The 18606-nt window shown below is 44.8% G+C and overlaps 1 protein-coding gene across 1 annotated transcript; it reads left to right on the forward strand.

The window, feature by feature from the left end:
- The first annotated feature begins 101 nt into the window (after window positions 1-101).
- Window positions 102-17327, forward strand: CLRN2 (clarin 2). The gene is made up of 3 exons (XM_073574762.1): window positions 102-672; window positions 6903-7082; window positions 16452-17327. Exons 1-3 carry the CDS (start codon window positions 420-422, stop codon window positions 16715-16717), a joined length of 699 nt encoding a protein of 232 aa, XP_073430863.1. The 5' UTR covers window positions 102-419; the 3' UTR covers window positions 16718-17327.
- The last annotated feature ends 1279 nt before the right edge of the window (window positions 17328-18606 follow it).

The following is an 18606-nucleotide window of genomic DNA, read 5'->3' on the forward strand; positions in this document are numbered from 1 at the left end:
ACAGACATGTTAGGAGAGAAGGAGGCATGAAAGTGATAGAAATGATTTCCTTAGGAGAGATAAGGTAAGAGCTGTCCGTCTCGTGCTGCTATTCAGCAAATGTCATCTGAGTATTTGCCGAGGAGACAATGCAGCGGGCTGATGAAACACTAGTAGGGCCCTGGAGATAGGGTTACTGCCTCCAGGATCCAGCACTGGGTACACTCTGCTGAAGATCTTCATTGCCGGAAGCCCCTCCGCGTACAACCTGCATCACAAGGCTTCCTCCATATCGGCCCCCATCTTTGCCTTCACTGCAAGTAACCCAAAGCTAACAATGGAATGTCCCCAGGATCTGCATCCCCAGAGATGTGCCAGCGGTGACAAGCGGTGTCCTTACAGCAGGGCAGTGCCAGGGATGATTTCTTGAACATTTTATAATGCCGGGGTGCTTCAAGAAAACTATATTCTCCTTAGCTTCAGCATTAAGTTTCGTGTCGTTCTTGCTGATCGTTGTTGCCATGGCGACTCAAAAATGGATGACCGGGAAGACACTATGTCAGACAGGAGTTGATTTGGTCAATGCTTCTGATCCGGAGCTGGTCAAGTTTATTGGGGATATTTACTACGGACTTTTTCAGGGGGGAAAAGTGCGCCAATGTGGATTGGGGAAGCGAAGTTTCACGTTCAAAAGTGAGTACATTATCATTGTGACTATGGGGATAAGTCCCATTTCTTGTTACATGAAAATACGGTATATCTAATTTTTTAAGGAACAGATGACATTTAAAAAAAAAAGATTAATTGTGTATTCACACTGTGTAATGTATGTTTGGCGTATGCAACGGTAAAACTATTAACATAGACAATATGTCCAACATAGCCATAGGCCCCTGTTCATCCCATATTGGTCCAAAGGACATCCATATACAGGGTGGGCCATTTATATGGATACACCTAAATAAAATGGGAATGGTTGGTGACCCAGATCGGCGCGATGAATTTGCTGAATGGGCAAAACAAAAACTGGAGCAGGACCCTTAGTTTACACAGAACATTATGTTCAGTGATGAGGCAAACTTTTTTGGGTGGGCCATTTATATGGATACACCTAAATAAAATGGGACCAGTGACAGTTTTCTTGCATAGGGTGTCTTGCATTGAAATCTGCTGCAATGACCCGGGTACTGCGTTCACCAGACATCAGCACAATTTCTATCTGCTCTTCACGTGTTAACCTCTGCGACATGTCAATGGCTGTAGACAAAGAGAAACTTGCAAATAACTCATGAAAAAAATAAAGTTATGTTAAAACCAAGCACACCATTGTTTTTCTTGTGAAATTCTCAATAAGTTTGATGTGTCACATGACCCTCTTCCCATTGGAAAAAATAAAGTTGGATCCAAAATGGTTGATTTCAAAATGGCCGCCATGGTCACCACCCATCTTGAAAAGTTTCCCCCCTCCCATATACTAATGTGCCAATAGCAGGAAGTTGATATCACCAACCATTCCCATTTTATTTAGGTGCATCCATATAAATGGCCCACACTGTATATGGATATATATTCTCAACATTGAAATTGCAACACCAAGTAGGAAAAGTTGTGGAATTATGGAAATCAATAAATCGATATATGTCAATTATATGGAAATGATGAAAAAAATGGAAGCAAAATTTTCCAAACATCTCGATCTATTCAGTATTATGACCACCACATGCCGAATGGCTGCTGTCAATGACATTATTAATGGTTGCCTGAGGAATGTTCTGCCACGCTGAATGCACTTTGGCAGCAAATCATCAAGATCCGCTCCTGGCAGCTCCTTTGTAATTACCGACCAATAACATCCCAGATGTGCTTGATGGGAAACAATTCTGGAGACATTGCAGGCCATAGTAGCACATTTAGGCCTCACAGTACCACAAGCAATAAGCAGTCTGGCATTGCTGTGTTGAAAAATAACTCCTGGGACACTTTGGAGAAATGGCAGTAGCATTGGTTCTACGACCAAATTAATGTAACGGTGATCTGGCTACCATACATTATGCCGCCCCACATCATAATCCTAGGAGTATAACAATTGTGATGTTCCCTCTTGAAGGCTTCTTCATGGTGGTGTCCAATTGCTCTAAAGACAAATCTCCGGCTGTCATTGCATTCAAGACAAAAGTGGGACTCATTGCTGAACAGGATAGACTTCCATTCTGTCACGGTCACTGTGTGTCTGGGCGCAAGTGTTACCGCAAGACGAACCCACAACACACGTGACCCTGGATACAGCGCCTCCAGTGGGGCGAATTTAAATAATAAAACGTGCAGATGGATACACCGCCTCCACCTGGCGAATTTAGGTATTACACGTTAATATAAATTCTGGAAACCCCGCCTCCAGTGCGGCGAATTTAAATAATAAGGGGGACCTGGGAAACATTAACAATGGTGGGCCCTGCGATAGGGAATAGGGAAGTGGAGACCTCCTGAGCTCCCCTGAGCCAGTGTCCCTGCACTCCTAACGTTCCCTATGCCTGTTCCGCACCGGGCACCGCACGCGTACCTCAAAGCCCTTGCTCGCCCTGACCCTAAACCCTCACTAGGGAATTGGTCGGTGCGGAAACTAATCCCACCACTGCACTAACAACACACATGAGGAAAGAAGACAATACAGGGGGACACCACTTAGCTTTATGCTCTGTGCTTATGCTCCTGCAACAGAGCCCTCCACCTGCGTGCGTCTTCTCCTCCACCCGGATCCATCACCATAACAGGATCCTTCACCATAGTGCTGCCTAGGAGCAGAGTCCACCACCAGTTGCTGCTGCTTAGTAACAGAGTCCCAAAGATGAGTTCAGCTTCTGACACGAAGTCAAGCATGCTTGAGTCCAGCTCAGCAGCCAAGTCCCACATGGTGAGTGCCACTCTCCATAGTCGCCACTCCACCAGTCCATGCAGACACTTCCCGCTGATACCATCACTGCGACCCCACCACGCCATGCCAGCCCTTCGTCCAGACACCATAGCTGACACACTTCCCCCCTGGCTAAGCTGCGCAGGACTCCTCCTCAGCTCCATCCTTCCACCAGGCTCTCACCAACTCAGAATCCATGAAAGAATGAATGAATATCACCAGCCGTGATTGCACACCCTGAGACTCATTTATAGAGCCCCACACCTGAATCATAATTACAGAGAACTTTAAACTGAAAACCTAAGGTGCGATACCACTAACCACCACCGGGGACAGTCAAGTCACCTTGGCAACTTGCCAAAAGGAAAAAAGTTCACTCTGTGCTTTTAAAACTGTCAGATCACTTCAGATCATGACACATTCCAGCCACCATTGCCATCTTACTCTGCACTATGATAGCCTTTAAAACAGGTGTTGTGATGTCAATAGAGCACCTGTAATTGGACGTCTGGCTCGGAGCCCAATGTTGGGCACACTCCTTCAGATGGTTTTTTAAATCCGTTTGATGTCTTAAACTTAGTATGTGATGTCTAAGTTCACTTGCAGTATACAATGGATCAATTATTTTCCCAGGGGTATGGCTATTTCTCCAAAGTATCCCAAGTGCTGTTTTTCAACATGACAACACCATTCCACATGATGCTGATGCTACTGTGAGTAGCCTAAATGTGTTACCAGGCATCTGTAGGGTCTCCAGACTTGTCATCCATCAAGCACATCACATCTGGGACGTTATTTTTCGGAACTTCCAAAAGGAGCTGCCAGCAGAGGATCTTGATGGTTTCCGTGACAAGTATCTTTCCATCTATCATATCGGCAAAGCTAATAGGTAAAATATACCACTGTGTGCCTATACAGATATTGGAATAGGTTGGGGCTTACTTGATAAACTTGTGGGTGCAAGTGAAGGAAGTGTGGAAACCCCTAATGTCAATGTCCATAAAGGACTCAATGCTCACGCTCTGGTATAATGCAGTCAATGAAATATTAGTTTATTTTCAAATATGTAAATTCTGGAGGATAGTCTTCTCCGTCGACCAAAATAATCTCACTTTTTGACTCTCTGGGGTCTTTGTAAGAAGGTCACTGGGTGACAAACGTAAAATAAATATTACTTACATATGTACAACCAGTTGATTATAAAATGAATATTGTCAGCTATGCAAAATAGCCATTATAAAGCAAGTGGAGCAGAATTGTATACTAAATTATACTTCAACAAGCATGTATTACAGATGTGATGAGGTCTAATTTGTAAATGCATCGATGGTATGAATGCAAATACATAAAGAAACCATACATATTGTACTGTATATATATATATGTATATAATAATTTCTGAGTCAGTGCTGACACATAAAAATACATACACTATGAAGCATACACCAGTCTGGACAAGACTGACATGTGCATGAAGTGGCTGTATCGTAAATGCGTAAATAATATTTATTGTACGTTTGTCACTTAGTTCTACAGAAAATCTCATTTTTGTGCTTTCCATCCCAGCAATCTCCTCAACAAAGACCCGGGAAGGTCGAGATGACACGTAATTTTGTCACCAGAGTAGTGTATCCTACTGAATTTCTGTATTAGAAAATAAACAAATATTTCATTTATTGCATTTTGCTAAAGAATGATCATTGGATCCTTTATGGTTATTGCCTGTACAGCTATACGTAGGCTAATCTTACTGGTGTATATTTTCAACGTACACTGCAAATACCACGTGAATGCCAAGAAGATGAGCAAATCTGCCAAAGAATAATTTACTGGAAATAGACTGTACAATAATGTGCATCGTTCTGGTGTGAGACCCTCTCCAGACCACAGAACATAATAACCAGGGAAAACAAAATGAAAAAAAAATCATACTCACCTGTCCTGCCTTCACCTGTCCCCCACGCAGCCCTGCTCTGGTCCTCATGTCTTCTTCTGTCTGGTCACTGATACATTCTCATCATCTTATCTATGGAATGCATCCACGGAAGAGAGTTGTAAATTAAGGTGTAATAAAACAACCATTGGAGACAAGGTGAAATGTGAAGTCATTGGGTGGTAAGGTTTTTCCCATGCTTTCACATTAGGAAAGCTGGGGGGAAGGCATGCCATCCAGGCAAAAGGCTCCAATACACAGATGAAAATTGGCTGAACAGATTTCAACAGGACCGGCCGACGATCTGATTCTTATGGGGGCTCCTGACTCTTAGAGGTGATGTTGGGGGAGAGAAGGTGTCTGGTAGCGGCTTTCTTCTCTCTCCTGCGCTCTTGTATATAGGGGAGTTGGGAGTCGTAACGAGCATTTGGCCAACAACTATCTCATGAGTGTGTCCAGTTTTAGCTCCTAACGCATAGTTTTTGTCCCCTGTGCTATGAAGTTGTCACTTTTTGATAATTTGATTGCATGGTTTGGAACTGTTAAAGGAAAGAGATAGCATAAGATTTAATAAATCTGGGGACATGTAACTCATCCATCAAAACTATCTACACCATCGATCGGTACATAAAGCAATCTCCATGCACATCCCAGGGTCAGGCCCCCATACACATTAGGCTAATGTCGGCCGACCCTGACAATGGTCTGATGTTTATGGCGGCACCAGATGACTGTCGATTGGGGAAGATGTCTATCGCACATATCCGATTTCGAACTGCGGATCATATTGTTCTGTCAGAGATCAGCCACCAGTAGAGACGTCAGTCCGCAACTTTGTCATAGAGAACACAGGAACACTCGGCTGATCGACCGCTCCTGTGTACGGGAGACTCTGCTGTGATTACTGTCAGCTGAAATATCAGCCAATTCAAAGTTCATGCAATAAGTCATCAAATGTGTATGGCCAAGATAATAGACACAAGTAACAATGGTGCCCTATAGCAAAACTTCTAATGAACTCACAATGGCTACCGTCAGAGGGAAGATCGGAACGTGAAAAGTGTAGGATTATTTTGGTCCCCCGCCTTTTTTCACTAGTTTTAAATCCACAATCACACTTGCCGATCCTAATCAAACTCCACTTTGTCTCTTTTGTGTGTTGAAAGGCTTAGGCCATGCTCACATGTCTAGTCATCCGTTAGAACGGATCCAGCAGTGATCTGTTGACAAAAAAGTTGTGCTCACACAAAAAAAAATCTGATTTCTACTGGATCCAATTTTTTAACATTGAAGTCTATGGAAAATGTATCCGTTAGCGATCTGTTTTCTTCCATTTGAAACTGATCCAGCCAACAAAAAATAGATCCTTTCAAATTAAAGAAAAACAGATAGCTGATTAACAGATCCTTTTTCCATAGACTTCAGTGTTAAAAATTGGATCTGGATGAAATCAGTTTTTTTTTCAGCTGGACCTAAAAGTTCTGTCTGCACAACTTTTTTGGCCATGATTTGCTGCTGGATCTGTTCTAACCAGGTACGGACTGGGGCTGAAATTCATCCCTGGCATTTGAAATCACACCGGCCCATGCTGTCCCTTTCCCCAAGCACCAGATGGGAGATATTACTAATATTACCCTGGATGGAGGAAAGACAGATTTACTATAAGACCAATATTTCTAATAATACCCGTGGCCTGCTGGAATAAGTGACGGAGTCAGCGACTTTTTGCTTTCTCACAACACTTAGCAGTATGAGTGTCTTGAGAACACCGATTCTGTTAACAACGTAGCAGACAAGGCAGCCCATGACCAGACAAGCCCTTCTGACATTTGCCAGAATTGCCAGATGACCTGTCTGGCCCTGGTTCTAACGGATCATTTCTGAACATATGAATATCGCCTTAGTAGTTACTGTATGACAGTCGCCCAAGTGAAACAGAAGGTTGGACATGTTTGGTTTTCACTCGTCAAAATATTATTGGAAAATGTAGTCATTTTGGGGTTTTTTTTAATGTAGTTTTTATGGAGGATTCATTATGATTCAGTCATGTAGTAACAGTATTGTGTTTTCTGCTTCCAGTATTTCCAGACATGGTAAAAACACTGAACACCACCCTCCACGTGATCATTATCCTCTTCCTCTTTGCCGCCATTTCTTTTGCTCTGATCAGTGCTGGATTCTGTATATACAACGCACTGAAAGTCCCATACCGCTCCATTAAGGGTCCGGCAGGGATTTGTCTCTGGAATTTCATTGCAGGTAAATTCACATGCATTTCATATCTCTGATGTAAGGATGGGAAGATGAGGTCATGCAGCTGCTATGGGGCCGGGACCTTTGGTCCCATATTCATTGCCATTGAGTAGTGCGATCCTGTGCAGGTCTCCCCCCATACAGAGAAACCACATTGTTAGCAAAGAAAGGGGTGAGAATTGCTACAATATATCACAGTGTGGTGACCCCTTTGTCCTGGCTGCTAAAGTCCAACATAATAATGGGAACCCATTTTGGTCTTAAAGTATACCATTCATTTTGGGTTTTTATTACAGATGAGCGAATATGTTCGAATACGATTTCCGAATCCCAATTTGCCTTATCGTTGCACCTATTCGTGCAGAATTTATGTTTGATGATTGTTTGCAAACATATTTGCTCATTTCTGCTCCCATTGACTCCAATGGCGTTCGGCAATGTTCAGCGAATATTGCAAAAACAATATTCGCTAACGATCGTAATCCAAACCGAATATTGGAAAATTCACTCCACTCTAGTTTTTATATATTGCTTCCTTACATTGGATGCTGATCAGTGTGGGTCCAGGTCATGAGACCCCCCTGATTGCTGAAAAGATAGCTCAGACTGTCACTACTCAGAAGGCTGATGAGCTGAGCTCCCGCACGCAGCGTCAGCGTGGTGTACCGGCACAAGAGAAAGTCTATGAACCCATGTAGTAAGCGTTACGCAGGAGTTATATACCCTAATTCCAGCTAAAACAGACAATTTCATAAGATGGACCTTTTCCAAGATAACTCATAGTGTCTATGCTATCCTGCCCATGGTTTAACCCCCTTAGCACTACATGACTACCACTATACCAGTGGGATGGGCCATATGAGCTCGCTGCTGACACATACAGGACACTGACCCCCCTCAGCCGAACCCCCTTAAGTTTGTCTACGCTATTAAAATGGTCACAGTTGGGTTCTCCTTCTTTCCGCCCATTGTTACCGTCCACCTGTAAATGTGGAGGTGTCAATGCCCCCATGGCTGTCATCTTACAGTAGTTCTTTTGTTATACTGACAGGTCTCATATACTGAAGTACAGAAGTATTCATGACATTACATACAAAAAAATCTATTGTAGCAATGTGTTATTTTTACCGGTTAAACCTGATCCAAAAATGTGTTTCACCTGTAAAAACCTTGTTGCCAAAAATCTCAGCAACACATGGCAGAATCACTGGCTGCTTTTCTGTACTTAACAAGAGCACAAGGTATATTGTAATAAAATTATATTAAAATTATTATGTAAAAGCTTAATACCAGGAAAGTGCTTGCTTTAATGGAGTTGTTTAGGATTAGAAGGGAAGATCAACTGTGATTGAGACTGAGTGAGACTCCATGGACCACTCCTTTAAGAACTTTATTGCTATCTGTCATTTGGGGTAAACTTTAGAGGCCTCCGGTTCTGGACTTACTTTGCTGTCGCTTCTGTTCTTCTCTGCAGGTGATCTACTGCTTGGAAGAAACAGACCACGACCCATTAAGAAAAGTTTATAATAGCCAAAAATCATTTTACCAAAAAAGAGGTGATACTATTTAGATTGGTGTGGGTCTCCTCATTGGGGATGTGTCTAGCGTTCCCTGGGATAAATAAAAAAATGAATTTCCTGGGTTTTTTTTGCTAATTTAAAGGGGCTTTCCATGTTTATATTTTTTTCACTGCACAGGCCAACTCTGATAAAAAAAAAAAAAAAAAAACAAGTCAGGCCTGTTTCACACTTCAGTTTTTGACATCAGTCAAAATCTGTCAGTGTGAAAAAACAGATCCGTTTCCGTTTTGCCACAAGCGGATGTCACAGGATCCGTTTTTGGAGCCAAGGTGATGAAATTTAAAGTTAAATGACTCTGGAAAAGGAGAGAGAGAGAGATCTGCCGCCCGTAGGCAACCATTATAACGAATGGTGGATAGCTGCGGATCCGTTGTTATCCGCTATTTTGACGCAGCCAAAAAACGTTTCGTTGTCCGTCAACTCAAGTCAGCGGACGCCAAAATTATGGCGGATCCGTCAAAAAACGGATCCAACGGATGGCCATCCGTCAAAATCCGCCGCTATTGCAAGTCAATGGGGAAAAAAACGGATCCGCCAAAAAAATGGTGGATCCGTTTTTTTGCAAAACGGTGGATTTTGACTGATGGCAACAAACGGAAATGTGAAACAGGCCTTACATAACCCACTGCTACCTCAGCGATGCCTTAATGCTGCTGCGCCCACAAGAAATGTTTACTATGCCAGCAGCAGTGATGTCATGGCTACATCATGTAAACACTGCAGCCAATCATTCTGCTCAGTGTTCATGTGCCATATGCTGATGAGCCACCTGATTTGATGTCAAGTGCTGTTTTCGTGACATGAGCTGCCATGTCAACAAAGACCAGTGGCATGTGGTAAGTAAAGCCGCACAGAGGCAGCATTTGCACTAAAAAATCTAAACTTGGAAAAACCCCTTTACAATGAGTAAACATAAACACCGTAGACATAAAATAGTTCTTACTGTTTTCCTTGTACATACTGAGTGGTGGGCACACATGGCTAAGCTTCAGGGAAGGTGCCAACAAACCAATTACCGTGGCCATGGTGTTTGGATATGGAGTATATCACAAAAGTGAGTACACCCTTCATATTTTTGTAAATATTTTATTATATATTTTCATAGGACAACACTGAAAATATGAGACTTTGATAAAATGTACAGTAGTCAGTGTACTAACCTATTTGGTTCAGATGGTGTCAATCGTGTGTGGCCACAACCAGGTGAGAAGTTCAAAGACAAGTGTGTCATGCCTACCGTCAGGCATGGTGTTGGGAGTGCCATAGTTTGGGGCTGCATGAGTGCTGTCGGCTGTGGAAAGCTATAGTTCATTGATAGAACCACGAATGCCAACATGTATTGTGACATACAGAAGCATAACATGACCTCCTCCTTTTGGAAACTGGGTGTCAGGGCAGTATTCGAGCATAACAACCCCAAAATCACCTTCAAGATCACCACTACCTTGCTAAGGAAACTGAGGGCAAAGTTCTGGACTGGCCAAGCTCTGCCTTGTTCCTCCCTATGGTCTCTGTCTTTGCTTGCTCTGCCTCGCTCTCTCTGCTATGGTGCTTTGTAGTGCTCCCTGGTACACGCACCATTCTTCCTCTCTTTCAGTTTGTGCTCTTTTCCATGTCTAGTCCCAAGGCTCTGCCTTGGCCCGGCTCTGGGCTTCGGCCTACGCTCCGCTGCTAGACTCTTTCCTATTATGCTCTCTTGCACGTTTCTAGGCTAGTCCCAAGGTTCTTCCTTGGCCCGGCTCTGGGCTTCGGCCTACGCTCCGCTGCTAGCTCTGTTCTTGCTCTGACCTGATTCCGTGTTTCTGCCTATGCTTCCGTTCCTGGTTCTGTACTCTGAAGCCCTGCCTTGTTTCTCGTCTTGTCTTCCCTTCCTCTGTTTCTTCGTATGCTCTTTGCATGCGCCTGGCCTTCCTAGCCTCCTGTTTGTGCCTCAGCTGTGCCTGCCCTAGCCGTGCCCGCCTGCTTGTGCCTCAGCCATGCTCGTCGGTCAGTGACAGCTGTGTCGCCTGCCATGCCTCAGTCGGGTTCGCTGGAGTCTTGCCCGTCTGTCTGTGCCGCAGCCCGATCAGCTAGCCAGTGCCCCAGCCGTGCCCTCTGTGCTCCCTTGCACTTCACGCTGTTTCTGCACTGTGCTCTGCATGCTCTCTAAAGCACGCGCAGGCCCTCGCCTGCCCATGGCATACCTCCCCATGCTTCTGTAAAAGTACGCGCAGGATTTGCCATGTCCCCTGTCGTGCCCTCTTGTTCTAACCCGGTCCTTGAACCCTGACCCTGGCATGCCTCTCTGTTATGAGTTCATTTTCCCCTTCACCATTGAGGTCTGATGAACTCCCTCTTCTGGTGAAGGAAGGTAGTGAGGCTGATTACCAAGCACCTGAGCTGGGAGAGGATGACTGGGCGACGGGGATCTCTGACTGGATATAAGGCAGCCGACGCCCTTCTGCCTCGCTGGTGATTTCTCTGTGGAATTCTAGGAGACCAGTCTGATTCCTGCTCCTCAAAAGCTAAGTTTTCTGCTTTGCCTTTTTGCATTTGTGTTTTGGTTTTTGTTTGCCTTGCTTTTCTGGATTCTGCCATTCCCTGCTGGGGTGAGCTGAATTCCTTTTTTGTCTGTTTGCTCTGTCTTCAGAAAATACGTGAGTACTGACATAGTCTTTTTGAAGCCTAGCGTCTTCAGGGCCTTTTTCCCTGTCAGTCTGTTGGTTCTTATTTTGATAGGGTTTTTCGCGGATTGCAGACAGCAGCTTTCCTATCCTGTCCTATCTAGTTAGCTTGGGCCCCATCATTTGCTCAGTCTATCTTTCTATCTGTGTTAGTATTTTTTCTTCTTGCTTCACCGTCATTATATGTTGGGGGCTGCCTATTGCTTTGGGGTCTGCTCTGGGGCAGTTTAGATTTCCCTTTCTGTCTTTAGGCTAGGCAGTTCTCCGGCTGTGATCGAGGGGTCTAGGGCATCGTAGGAACCCACCACGGCTACTGCTAGTTGTTGTTGATAGGTTCAGGGGTCTGCAATCCGATAGCTGCCAACTTCTCTGGTTTTCTGGACTTAGCTAGCATTTCTGTTTTTGCCTCCTACGGTGACTCATTCATAACACCTCTCTGCACGCGCAGGACTCTGCCTCGCCTGACCCTGGCATGCCCCTTTGCACGAGCAGGACTCTGTCTTGTACCTTGTGCCTTGGCATGTCTCTACACACGCACTCTGCCTTGTACCTTGTGCCTTGGCGTGTCTCTACACACGCACTCTGTCTTGTACCTTGTGCCTTGGCGTGTCTCTACACACGCACTCTGTCTTGTGCCTTGGCGTGTCTCGTCTCTACACACGCACCCTGTCTCGTTTTGTGAACCCTGGCGTGTCCCCTACACACGCACCTTGCCTTGCACCTAGCCTTGAACCCTGGCGAGTCCCCTACACACGCACCTAGCCTTGCACCTAGCCTTGGACCTTGGCGTGTTCCCTAACACGCACCATGCCTGGATATCTGATGTGCCTCCTTGCCTGAAACCTGGTTTGCCTGCCGGATGCCCGGAACCTGCCGATCGCTGCCAGAGATCGTAAGCTGGATGACTGCGGCCTGATGTCCGGAGCTGGTGTCCGCAGCCTGATGCCTTGATCATGTCGATCGTTGCCAACGGTCCGGAGTCCGATGCCATTGTGCCTTTACCTGTACCCAGGCGTGCCACCTGGCACGTACCATGCTATGGACCTTGGTGTGCCCACGCACGCACTTTGCACGTTTTGCTTGTTCTCACGTTTTTACACTGAATGTGACCCTGAAGATCTTAATGAAGATACCTTGCACTTACCTCTTGTCTTGTCTTATTTCCTGCCTGTCCCTGGTCGTCAGACACTCCCGCAGTGTCCCCCTGAGCTGGCCGTCTGGTCCTAGCAGTCGTGCTGGCTCACCCCCTTGGTCTTGCCCCTGACACTCCCTGTACAGGGGGTGGGTTCTCACTAGGTCAGCTCGCCCTAGGTGGGTGGGTGCCACGGCCCAGAGGGTCCACTCTAAAAAGGAAAATGGGCTCAGCAGAAGCTGAGTCCGTCACACTCCATGTCTTGAGCCCAGTGCAGGCTTTGACCTGCACACCTGGGGTTTATTATTGTGGCCTCTGTTTGGCTTGGGTAGAGCTTCTTATAGCCCTGGGAAGATCCAATCCCCATCAGTTGTACTTTTGCCCTTGGCCGAGTGTGGTGACCCCTGTGTGTCTGTGCCTTGTGCCTGTCTTCTAGCTTGCTTCTATGGTTCTGACCCAGTTCTGTCCCCCGTTGTGAGTTTGTCTTTTGATTCTGTACTGTGTATCTGCTTCTCTGGTGTCTGATTACTGCTACGTCCTGATTATCCGCTCTGTCTAATCCTTTGGTACTGTCGTACTATCTCGTGCTTTGACCCCGGCCTGATCTGGTTTATGTCCCTGTCTCTGCCCCTTGGTAACTTTGTCCCGTAGTTATCCTTCTAGGAGTTTTCCTTCAGCTCCTAGCTCTCTGGAGCTTAGGCCACACCCCCAGCAGTCACGTGCTTCAGGTCCTATTGGTCTAGCACGCATCTTCACCACTGCTGCCCCGCTCCACAGGTATCTTGAGGCGCAGTTGTCTTACTCAGGACACACGCCCCTTTTCAGTGAGCAAGTGCGGTGCGGTGTTCTTGACACTCCAGACTTAAACCTTATTGAGCATCTGTGGTGCATCCTCAAATGGAAGGTGGATGAGTGCCAGGTCTCCAATGTCCACCAGCTCCATGATGTCATCATGGAGGAGTGAAAGAGGATTCCAGTGGCCACCGATGAAGCTCTAGTGAACTCCATGACCAAAAGAGTTAAGGCAGTGCTGGAAAATAATGGTGGCCACCCAAAATATTTGGGCACAATTTGGCCATTTTCACTCAGGGGTGTACTCACTTTTGTTGCCAATGGTTTAGACCTTAATGGCTGCTGTTTTTTAGAGGGCGCACCAAATTTACGTGGTTTTACAAGATGTATACTAACTTTACATTGTATCAAAGTGTCTGATCTTCAGTGTTCTCCTATGAAAAGATATAAAATATTTACAAAAATGTGAGGGGTGTATTCACTTTTGGGATATACTGTAGGTCTAAGAGCAGGAAGCTTTGCTCTATGTTAAGGAAGGCACAGCTTAATCTCTGAGTTCAGCTGACAGCAGAGACATCAGAATGATCCAGCCCCGAAAACTGTCACCCCACACTTTTACTGATGCAATCTTTTACGCCCTGACTGAAAAATTGTTGTAGCTTTAATTCAAATTCAAATAAAGCTTAAAGTGAACCTGTCCACAGGATTGTGCTGAGTAACCCTGTAGGGATTCAACTCGCTCAGGAGCAACGGGAGACAATCAGGAGGCACGTTCCTTTAAAAGTTCATAAGGTTTATTGCTCCATAACCCATAAACCAGCACATAACATAAGGAATAGCCTTTAGCTCAGGCGAAAGTAAGTATAAGTGTCCATTGTTTCAGACTAAAGGTACTGTCACACTTAGCGATGTACCAGCGATCCCGACCAGCGATATGACGTGGTCAGGATCGCTGGTACATCGCTAAGTGGTCGCTAGTGAGCTGCCACACAGGCAGATCTCACTAGCGACATCACTGGGGACGGGGGTCGCTACTTACCTGTCACACCAGGCGATCCTGCGTCCTCCCGCCCGGCTCCACGCGTCGCTCGTCCTCACAGCAGGAAGCGCCGCAGGAAGCTGACGACGAGAAACGGTCCAGGACGTTCTTGCGCGATCAGCGATAATCAGCAGTGGAGCGGGTCGCTGGTAAGTATCAGACACAGAGATATCGCTATAACGTCACTAGTTATAGCGATATTGCTAGCGATATCTCTTAGTGTGACAGGCCCTTTAGTCCTGGAGCCTCAGCAAACACAGGAGGCTTATCTCTCCTCACATACAGCCAATATACATAGGCCTCACCGGGTCAGCAGCCTCAGCATGTGGTCTTCCGGAAGGTAGCACACCTTCCTCCACTTAGGCCTCCCGGGACCTTCCACATGGCCCAATCAGATCCATGCGCTCTCTCTCATGTGACCGGACCTCAGGTACCTTATATGGTCCATAACCACACCCACAGGTGATCACATGGCTATGACCTCACTAAAGGTCCTATTACACACAGCCACACATATACTTTATTATGACACTCTTAAACACACCCCTGGGTGGGTTTGTAGGTAACCAGGCCTGCCCATCTCTCTAGTTACATGGAGACTTCTCCCTTATACATTGAAGCAACACCTCAGCAATATCATTGCTGAACAACACATATGTCTCCATCCCAAAGCCACCCACTTTGGGATACATAATGGCCATTCCGTATTCTGCCATTCATCCTTTCTCCTGGGACATCCACACAGCGCCCCCTAGCGGACTCAGTGGTTACTACACCACAACCCACAGAAAGTGTCAGGTCGGCACCGTTATACTGATTAAAGTTATCTTGGTTGATGAAATTCATCTTGTGGTTGTTGTTTATTCTTTATTTGTAGTTTTTAGTTAATATTATGCTCGTGATCCGGGGCGACCTGTGGGGGTCTTCATGTGGTGCTCTGATTAGGTATTCACCAGAATGGCTTCTGACAGGTCACTGATCCCTCACTGACCTGCTGCCTAGTTTACATAAAGAATATTATGTATACATACTGAAAAAAACCTCTTCTGCAGGCATGTGCCGGCCATGTTACCTGTGCTACAGCATAATCGCATGTGTACTGTATTTATAATTAATGTGGTTAAGGTTATCCTGATGTTAAAAAAAAATCCATTTGAAAATGGAGCCTGCGCAGTAGCAGCTATCGGTGTACATAGAGGTGATCCGATAGCAGCTATTGTGCATGCGCCGGCAATTATGTTGCAGCGAAGGTGCCACCGCTGGCGCCAGCCTGCAGAAGGGTTTTTTTTCCAAGATATACAGTATGTACATAATATTTATTATGTAAACGAGGGGGCAGGTCTCTGAGGGATCAGAGACTTGTCAGAAGCCATACCTAATCAGAGCACCACATGAAGACCCCCCACAGGCCGCCCCCAGAGCACGAGCATATCATTAACTCAAAACTGAAAATAAAGATTAAACAACAACCACAAGACGGATTTCATCAACCAAGGTATCATTGTAATCAGTATAACGGCGCCAACCTGACACTGTATGTAGGTTACTGTGCACAATCCTGCTGACAGGTTCCCTTTAAGTGCTCTGTGAAAGTGCAGTGTCTAAGCACTTCCTAAAGCTTTGCCTCCCAGGCTCTCTTTCCTCTTTTTGACTGACAACTCAAGAGCTTGATCACACAGTGTGTGCTGTCAGATAAGCAGAGGAAGGTGAGGCTTTTAGCAAGAAATAGAGTCAGAGAGACAAGGATGTTCTTTGACACTCCACTTAAGTCTCATTTGCATATGAAATAAAACAGTGATTTTTTTTTTACCTGGGAGCACCAAATTAATTAATTAATGGTATGGATGCCATTAAGTTTTGTAGAGCAACATGACCATAGAAGCAGTTTCTGGGGCTGGATCGTGCAGACGTATTCCTTTTAAAACCTGGGTGACAAACTGTTCACCATCAAGGAACCTGCCAGCTTTCACAGACTCCTAAGTGACAAGGTTTCCTACATGTTTTTGTATAAGTACGCAGATTGAAAGCTGTAACGGTGGACATGGTGGTTTCATAACTGGTCTTCAAAAAAAATCTCAATGAAGATTTTCTCCTTTTGTAGCACTACTGTATTAGTTGTGATATTGTTATGTGGATTTCTCATGCCTCATTTTTCACTGTGTATCGCAGGTCTGTTCATCGTGTTTGCCGTTACCAGCTTTATTGCTGCTGTCCAACTTCATCAACTAACAGAGAGGATTGCAAATTTTAGAGAAAATGTCTTCAGGATCGTCATCCTAGAGGAACATTACGAGGACTCCTTCTGGTTGTGCGTGGCAAGTGGAGCAACTCATGCCTTTAACATTCTGCTCATGGCAGCAAGTACGATCCGTCTTCCTAAATTTAAGACGAAGACAGAGGAGGCAAATGTAAATGCCGAGGACATCATGTACTAATCCTAAGGGATTTTTTTTACAGAAGGAAGTAGGAGCAGATATTCCATATTTTGGTGCAGCATTTCAATGGAAGGTATAATAAAAACTTGCTTGTATCAAGTGAATCTCCCTTGTGGATCAGTTGGTTCTCCATGACCTGGATAATCTTTTGGACCTCTCGCTTTGGACATGTACAGATGGGGTTTGGACTTTCAGTTACTGGATCTTCGATATGATATGGTAGAAGGTGTATCTAACATAACTTCAGAAAGAAGAAGCTGGATTTGGAGCCTCTATCACCATCATCACATTCCAACTCTCATGATCTGATTTCAGATCCTTCTTATTTCCATTCTCCCTGATATAAAAAGCTTTGACTTTTCCTGAGGATAGTTCACTGTCTCCCACAAGAACACTCATATGTTTTCTTATTTAGCCATGTGATTAATTTCATCATTTGTTTTATCCTTCAAGGTGAGATAGATATGTTCAAACCTTAGTATCGTCCTCCAAAACTGCTGTATATACATAAGGAAAATAAAATTTTTCAAATTATCCAGAAACCAGGGCTGGATCCCGCCAATCATTTTCCTCTCTGTTTAACCTAAGCCCCCCATACACATTAAACTAAATTCATCCAAACTCATGGATATGTGTAGAAATGACCGACAGTCTAAAGCATCTGGTGACCTCCTGACTCTCCGCTTGATAGATGATGCTGGAGAGGAAAAAGATCCGCAATTTGTAATTTCAATGGCTGATCCTTTTTTCAGGTCACAGATAAGGTGCTGCAAGAGCAGTCTGGCAGTGGCTCACTCATAGAAAGCTTATCGTGGGGCATTAAGACAGTGGACATCCATCTAATAGAATGTGGAGACCCAGTAGTTTCACTTACCAGCCCAATCCTTTATTCTGAATATATTTCAAAACAATCCAGTTTCCCAAAAATATCCATTATGGAATATAAAGCACTTAGTATTATTTTTTTTTTAAATTTTTTTAACTGATTCTCTTAGAGAAGTTATCGGTGGGATGACCAGCAATGATCGAAAAGCAGCTGAAAATCGCAATGTTGCTTGGTAAGATTGAATACAATTTTCATCTTCACCTTACACCCTCAGAAGAAGACTTGTCACTATGTTCATGTAGCAGGAGTTGAGTTTTGGCATATCCGTTCTATTTGTAATTTAAGCAGGATATAATAGTGCACTACTACATTATAAAATAAGTTGTGCCACCATTATAAAACACAAGGCCTGGGGAAATAAATCTGCTTGCACTCCCTTCTCCTTTCTCTTTTTAATGGCTGACAGATTTCAGTCCAAATACTCAGAAAAATGACCTTCTGATATCTTGTGAAAATAATACATTGGTGAAACCAGCAATAAATTCATGGCGGTGACCGAAGATGAGTAGGGATTAAAGGGAACCTGTCATGGCTCCAAACTGGGGTTAATCTGCAGGTAAATACCGTTACAACGCAGCCTGTTCACAGTACTGGGATGAAATCAACTTTATTTCTCCCGGGAGAAGCTTTCAGTCATGGGGCAGCTACAGTAACTGATCACAGCGCGGCTCACTATACCGTAAGATTACTCCTGTAGTTTGGTTGACGACTCGCTGTACACAGACGTGCTGCAAAGGGAGCTGTCAAAGTATGGGTGGGCTTACCTCCGCCGCTCACTGTGTACTGACCAATGACTGTAGCCGCTCTGGGCATGCCTCTACGACTGAAAGCCAGAGGCTTCCAGGAGAAAATAAGTTTGTTTTCTCCCATTATTGTGGCCGGAGAGCATTGTAAAAGTGTTTTATCTGCAGATAAATAGCATTTGGAGACATGGCAAATTCCCGTTACGAATATTGGACAACCCATTGAAACCACCCAGAGTCTGATTCAGAGTACAATGCTA

Source organism: Dendrobates tinctorius, unplaced genomic scaffold, assembly GCF_039654945.1.
Source record: "Dendrobates tinctorius isolate UK_male_01 unplaced genomic scaffold, ASM3965494v1 ptg000039l, whole genome shotgun sequence".
NCBI classification, from domain to species: Eukaryota; Metazoa; Chordata; class Amphibia; order Anura; family Dendrobatidae; genus Dendrobates; species Dendrobates tinctorius.

Excerpts from the sequence above, each read along its gene's own strand:
- CLRN2 (XM_073574762.1), top strand. The coding sequence starts at position 420 with ATGCCGGGGTGCTTCAAGAAAACTATATTCTCCTTAGCTTCAGCATTA. Across the intron at positions 673-6,902 it reads GCGAAGTTTCACGTTCAAAA|TATTTCCAGACATGGTAAAA; the intron begins GTGAGTACATTA and ends TTCTGCTTCCAG. Across the intron at positions 7,083-16,451 it reads TCTCTGGAATTTCATTGCAG|GTCTGTTCATCGTGTTTGCC; the intron begins GTAAATTCACAT and ends TGTGTATCGCAG.